This window comes from Cupressus sempervirens, chromosome 9, assembly GCF_028749045.1.
Source record: "Cupressus sempervirens isolate cs-2001-9-10 chromosome 9, ASM2874904v1, whole genome shotgun sequence".
Lineage (NCBI taxonomy): Eukaryota > Viridiplantae > Streptophyta > Pinopsida > Cupressales > Cupressaceae > Cupressus > Cupressus sempervirens.
This window is the reverse complement of record NC_143126.1, coordinates 830,167,482-830,174,687: the sequence shown is the minus strand read 5'-3', so window position 1 is coordinate 830,174,687 and position 7,206 is coordinate 830,167,482. Positions and strand designations below refer to the sequence as shown.

The window sequence follows — 7,206 nt, the reverse complement described above, 5'->3', positions numbered from 1 at the left end:
ACAAACCTAAGGAGTAACACAAAAATCAAACCATTTATCAAACAGAAAGAAGTAAGATTCTATGACAAAGCATTGAATATTCCAAATCTTCTAGATAACAGTTTTTCTACAATTATCAAGCTAAACGTGACTTCATCCACTTTCCAAAATAGCAAGTAAAATTATCCAAGCTTTTACAACGGTTAATCCATGCTTTCTTTCTATGCAGTCAATTAGAGAACCGTTTTGCATATGTACATCTGATTAAGGGAAAAGACCATTGAATTTGAAAGTTTGAAACTAAAAATGGTATGAGAATAATGTAGGAATGAGGACTTGAATTAAAAAATTCAAAATTATAATTGAAAATAAGGTACTCATCAAATTTTAAGTGCCTGCATTAACGAGCATTTTGAAAACAACGAAAGAGAGCCGAGCTAAATGTAAAGATGATAATAAGCATTTCATGTAAAAAGTTCCAATGCAATGTCAAAACCTTGAAAGATAAAAACTTGCCAGAATTTTTTTGAAATGGTTTGTTCTTTCGGTGAAATCAGAAGTACAATCTTTAGAACCCCAGTGTGATATAAACAAGGTTAGGAAATAAGCAACACCTGCTGGATGGATTTCAGGAAATGGGCAAAATTCCAGACAGGCTGAATATTATAGTGAAGATGGAATTCATGCTTGCTCCTCGTCAAGTTTACCCAGCTGTTGCATTACAACATTGATGGCAGGCCTTTGGGTAGGGCTTTCACCGGTGCAGTCCAATGCAAGTTTTGCCAAATTAGAGGCCTCCACTTTTGAATAATTTTGACCTAGATTTATATCAATGAATTCCTCAAGCTTCCCAGTCTCTACAAGAGGCCTTATTGTAGAGCTTATCTTCTCACCTGTTATAAGCTGCAAGAGTATGATTCCAAAAGCATACACATCACTCTTCTCTGTAAAACGGCCTACCGTAGTGTAATCTGGAGCCAAACATCCCGTTCCTACAGAAGCTTTGAGGATTGAGTATACTATGTCGTCTGCCAAAAGCTTGTGTAGCCCACAATCTGAAAGAAGAGGATTCATGTGTTGGTCAAGAAGAATCTTCTTGGCTGAGATGTTCTGATGCACAACAGCTTTGCCCATGCCTTCATGCAGATACTCAATACCTGCAATATGCATCTATAAATATAGCATCTACTAAATACAAGGCCAAGAAGAATTAACAATAGTAACTGAAATGTGTATGTTAAGTCTTACTTTCTTTTTACTGTTCAATGTTTCATCGACAATATTACTGGACGCCAAATCTGGTCTCAATAGGGCAGCACAGCTAACGTGTATGCTTCTCCAAGAGGCATCAACATTGATTTAAGCTCATGTATTTATTTATGCTGGTGGATTCAACCAAAAAAGCAAAATGCTAAACAAGAATTATTTATCTGGCTAGCATCATGGTCAGCATTTATGAAGGATTACTCAGGTGCCTACCACCTCAGCAGGAAATAGTCAATAATACTTCCGATAACTAATCTGCTTAACATCATCACTGTGATACTTGTCACTTAGAACGGATATGTAGACTGTATGAAACTCTTGTGAGGTTTGAACCAATAACCCTAGGGCTTGTTTAATCAAAAACTGTGCATAAAGACAGATAAGATATGTTTAAAATTTAAATATATATCATTATGATCTGAGAACTGTGCTGGGATAATACTTGTAGTCAGGGGAGTAGCAAATATTCCTAATGTACTTAAACAATACATTCTGCTATATTGATCCAGCCAATTGATCAGGTAGCCCAGTAGTTTTAGCCTTTAGGATATTGCTCCTAGTCAATGGATGTTGATTTTTTATTCCATACTTATAAATACGTTCTGATAGTTTGGCCAGCCAATTGAGAGTAGAATCTAGTATTATAATATCAATATGAGGGTGTAGGTCAAGGTGAATTGGCCCCACAGTATTTGTATCAAAACAGTGTTAATAACTAACGTTTTTGTTTTGTGCTGCCAGTACATTTATGTTGACAAAATAAAGGAAGGAAAAGAAGAATCCCTTGAAAAGAAGGTTTGGGAATTTACCTTTGGCAATACCATGTGCAATCCTCACTCTTGCAGACCAATCGAGATGCTTCCCGTCTTTTGCATTCAAAAATTGCAACAGATTTCCACTAGGTGCGAAATCATAAACCAGAAAGCACTCACCCCTGCCTCTGGAACAGCAAAACCCTCTTAATCTAACCACATTTGCATGCCTAAGTTTCAAAAGAGATTTAAGACCGTCTTGGAATTCCAACTCCTCTGTCTTGCAACTCATCTTATTGATGGTTTTGATAGCTACAACAGATCCATCTCTCAACACCCCTTTGTAAGCAGCAGAATAGCTGTTCCTTCCTAGCAGATTTTTTTCAGAGAAATACTGTGTTGCAGATTCAATTTCCTCAAGATTGTACCTAAAACTCTGTAGATTCTGCGAGCCTGTACTTCCATGCGCAAAGGGATCCCAATCCTTTGAATAATCAAGACTAATCAAAGGAGTGATGCACTTCTTGCTAATGTCCTTTGAATTATCAGTGCTTAACCTACTCTCTGCTGTCTCATAAGCACTGCTAATCTTTTGTTTGCGTCTTCGAAACCATGAAAACATAAACACACCAACCATAATTCCTCCAGATATTAAAGCAATCACACTTAAAACAATGGCAAGGCCAGGAGTTTTAGAGGGTTTGGAGCAATCCTTGCAACTATTTGACACATCTGTGCTCTGTGGAATTTGCTGCAAGGGAGATACTGAGAGCTTTGGAACCTTCCCAGTGATGTTTGGTGCCTCTGAACCTAAAGGTTCTGGTCGTATGAAAGACAAACTCGACTTACATTGCCTTAGTCCAACAAAACCCTCTCCACAGAGCTTTGAATTGTTTCCATACTGGAATCCGTCTCGCATTCCTTTCAAACCTTCAACCACATCAGAAACAAGTTCAGCCTGTGTTAAGCATGTAATTGAACAGAAAACAGTAGCTTCAAAGAGAAAATCACATTATGATTCCATAAAACTAATGCTAACTTATGGAGCGATGAAATGGTTATAAGTATTGTAGACAATTAGAGACTGGAACAAAGATCTGAGATGTTAAGTGTCAAACCTCCTGGCAAAGAGTGCAATGCAATGCAAAAATCAAGTCAATAAATACATGTGCATATTATAAGCTAAGAACAAGGATGCCTGAAAAGTTGGTGAGAATGCTGGGATAACTACAACTCTTTCTTAGGTTTCACTGACAACTTTATTTTTAAAGACTTGGTTTTTGGTCATTATAGTTTAAGTTTATTATACTGAACGTACTAAAATGGATTGAAAGTTTTATTAATAGCTAATAGAAAAAATAATCAGGCAACATAGGATCTATGGAAGAACAAAAAAATTACAGGTACAATATAAAACTAGTATTTTAGGTAATTAGAGACTGGAAGTATAGTGTCAAATCTCCTTGTATAGAGTGCAATGAAATGCAAAATCAATCCAATAAATAGATTGTGCATATTATAAGCAAAGAGCAAGAAGATTGTAAAGTTGGTGAGAAAGCTGGGCAACTATTATGCTTTCTTGGGTTTTAGGTTTTATTGGCAACTTTGTCGTAGAAACTTGGTCTCCTGAAAAAATAAAGTATTATTAATATCTAATGGGAAAAAAAACAGGCAATGTAGGATCTATGGAACAACAAAATTACAGATAAAACATAGAACATGACATCTGAAGATCAATTGCCTTTCATTTGTCAATAGAGTGTGGTCAAGTGTTTGGACTGCTTGGTTCTAATGTTGGAGTCTGAGGTTGAGCTCTCCCCAAGGATATGATAGTGCACGAGCATGATCAATGGATGTCTTGGAACTTCATTTGCAGGTGGATTATAACCAAATAATGCCAGTGGATGTAAAAAGAATGCAGACGCATAGAGACGGAGTTTGCAGTGTTTAGTTTGTAGCAGAAACGTGTTGTAGAATCATGGACAAGGGTTTGGGTTCTTCCCAAAACCCACCCTTTACCATCAAACCAAAAAAAAGCACATTCTTATCCAAAATCCATGATGTGACTATGTACTAAATAAGGAGGCAGCTGAAATAGAAGATGTTGAAAAGGGTGGGGAGAATGCTACATTGTCCAGGTGGTGAAGATGGTCTCCATGCTACCAAACAAGGTCGTCATAAGTTCCCATTTGTTGAGTTTAATGCACAATATTTCACTGTGGGGATTTTAAGTATAGGTCTGTTACAGAACAATTAACCCTTAATATAGTTATTTTTCAGCACTATGATAATTTCTTTCTTTCTTTCTCAATAGAAACTTAGAGAGGTCTGTTAGGAGGTGCTTATACCCTTGTATTATTATTACCGTAATCTTTTTGTCATTATGGTGCAATATGAAGGGTTTCTATAAGCCTTGGTTTATATATTATTCATCTCAATCAGGGTTTACTACTACATTGTTGGTTAAGAGAGGTCCATGGGGAGACAGAAAGATTCAGCTGTATTTTTTTATACCTCGGATACTTACATTTCCCTCAAATAGGCATAGATTAAAACGGAAGCAGCATACAATCTCTCCCTAATATTGGAGTAGTTATTGTTTCAGAAGAAAATTTATGACAAATCAGAGAAAGTAAGATATAAAGGCATTGCAGCGGTTCTTCTGCAGTTCCATTTTGAAAAGTAACCATCTAGTAGGTACTCAAAAAGTAGGCATTGGATATGTTCATTCCTAAAATAGGCTATGTAATGATAGTACCTGCTTGGATAACTAATGGAAGCCCTTGCATAAGGCTCTTAAATTGGGTACAATGGAGCAACAGCCTACAAAGCTTAGAAAACCTGGATAATAAATTCTTTGACCGTACACAGCAAAAGCTGCGGAGGAAATTAATGGAGAGCGTCGAGATCTAGCTGAGAGTTTTATTGCAATCAAAACAAAAGCCCTTCATTGAAAACTCCCATTCATTCATTCATCTTTTACAGGCTGTACATTTTGATTTGACCACTGCCTATGATTACTGCCCTTGCCATTGCGAGCATTATACAACAAAAGTTATTGTATTCCATCTAAAACATTAGAATTAAAAGAAGATAAAACTGCAATCAGTATTTGCTGTTATAGGAATCACCTTTTGGAGTATTTCCAGACAAGTTATTGTTCCTTACGTCCAAAAGAGTTAGATGAGGGAGGTTAGAGAGAGTTCTAGGAATGGGACCAAAGAGGGAATTGGAACTGAGATCCAGCCTTGTCAACATGCTGAGCCCTCCAAGAGAGGCCGGTATTGCTCCACTCAGATCATTGTCCTGCAACGCAAGAACACTTAGTTTCTTCAGCGACCCCAACTCCTTGGGTATAGGCCCCGTCAATCCATTGCAGCACAGCTGTAACACTGCACAATGAATCCAAGTTGAGTCAATTGGGTGCAAAACATAACAAAAGTAAATAAAGAAACTAAGTACCCATTTGTTTTGTGTACCTTGCAAGTTAGACATGGAGCCCAGTTCCTTGGGAATGAACCCGGATAGTTCATTCACGTTCAGATAGAGGTCCACAAGGTCCGTCAAGTTAGAGAGTTCCTTTGGTATTTCACCTTGAAGGCTGTTATAATGCAAATAGAGCCCACTGAGGCACTTCAACCTGCCAACTGCAGGAGGAATGGAACCTGATAATCCATAGCCCTGCAATGAAATGTTGGTCACCTTACCACGGTCATTGCAGGCAACTCCCTTAAAAGACCCACTGCATGGATTTCCTCCATCCACCCATGAGCTCAATATCTCTCCACTTGGGTCCAATGCCCTCTTCATTTCCATCAGGACTCCCACTTCTACCCTTGTTGCTCTACTTCCTAGTATCAATAACACCATTGACAAAAATACCCACATCATCACCCTCCCCATTCCCATTCTCATTTTCATTTGCATTCTCAAGCCCCCACCGACAATGAGGCTTTACTGGTTTTTGTATGCATTACACATTACCAGGCTCCATTCAGCCATAGAACAAGCCCTGGGAAAAAAAGGCATAGACCAAGCCTTCGGGAGAAAAAGAGGCAGGAGTGAAAGAGAGTTTCATTTGCATGAAACAAAACTATGGCAGAATCCTTGGCTTTATTAAGGCAAAGAACAAACCCGGAGGAAAAAAGGCAGGAGTGAAACAGGATTTCATATCCATGCCAATAACAATGGCATATTTGCAGAACAAGTCGAGTAAAATAAAGACAACAAGACAAAGGGAGAAGCTGGTGCAGAGCAGGAATCAGTATCAGTCATATTTTTTTGAATACATGTGGTTCGCATTTCAATGTCTATAATTAGCTTATAGAGATTAAGGCCCTGTTAAATACTGTATCAACAACTTTCAAATGAATAGTTTAGAGAAAGAACTACACGGCACATTGCCCAAACCACTCCTGACAATTATTCTTGGGAGACCTCCATAACGTTTGGGCGTGACCTAGGTACCTACAGTGATGCTTATTTGAATTTAACCTATGTGCTCTGTTACCTGACAATGCTTTTTAAAATCACACTGTTCCCTTCAAGCTTGTTGAATGTTACTTTTCTCTATGGCAGCTGGTTTTTAAAATGTATGTTGGTTTAAACTAAACAGTGGATTCGCTGTTGTATTTTTGAACTTAAAAAATCCTCCTAGCTATTTGATGGTGTTGTCCTATGGACTAGATAAGCCACAGATCGCGTTGAAGTCCACCCTGATTTCATCTGTTGATTTCAAATTCTATTTTTATACCGAGTTGGTGAGGCTCCACTTTGATTTTGGTGTAAGTTCAAAAAAAAAAAAAATATATATATATATATATATATGTTAATGTACGTTGTAAACATGCTATTAGCTGATTGAAGCATAGAGTTGACTTTATTGGGGAGGTGGTCATTAAGGTTCACATTTTTATTGTGTTGTGTGAAGTTTTGTACATTTTAATATATATGATTATTTGGTTATAATCAGTTATAGAGGAATACATATATCTATATAATCTAATTATTTTCATTAAAATGATATTGTTTATATTATTATTCTTTTTGATGGAGGGTTCAGACCAAGCGGCATGATCTCCGAGCCTTGCACTCAGCAAGACTTGATCCTAGTGGGCTCTTTGTGAGCCATGGCCCATTGACTTATACTCTTTATATTGAAAATTTACTTTATCAAATAAACAATTTCTATTATTTTTATTTTCCCTAA

General features: G+C 37.3%; 1 protein-coding gene across 1 annotated transcript; it reads right to left on the bottom strand.

Moving 5' to 3' along the window:
- Positions 1 to 417: 417 nt before the first annotated feature.
- Positions 418 to 6,712, bottom strand: LOC149541250 (proline-rich receptor-like protein kinase PERK8). The gene is made up of 4 exons (XM_089802261.1): positions 5,477 to 6,712; positions 5,129 to 5,389; positions 2,055 to 2,927; positions 418 to 1,136 (listed from the first exon to the last, which is right to left on the bottom strand). Exons 1-4 carry the CDS (start codon positions 5,922 to 5,924, stop codon positions 661 to 663), a joined length of 2,058 nt encoding a protein of 685 aa, XP_089658387.1. The 5' UTR covers positions 5,925 to 6,712; the 3' UTR covers positions 418 to 660.
- Between the last annotated feature and the right edge of the window lie 494 nt (positions 6,713 to 7,206).

Bases quoted from the DNA above. Each gene is read 5' to 3' on its own strand.
- LOC149541250 (XM_089802261.1), bottom strand. From the start codon at position 5,924: ATGCAAATGAAAATGAGAATGGGAATGGGGAGGGTGATGATGTGGGTA. The intron at 2,928-5,128 runs GTGATTCCTATA...ATGTGGTTGAAG, and splicing joins GTCTGGAAATACTCCAAAAG to GTTTGAAAGGAATGCGAGAC. The intron at 1,137-2,054 runs GTAAATTCCCAA...TGCATATTGCAG, and splicing joins TGCACATGGTATTGCCAAAG to GTATTGAGTATCTGCATGAA.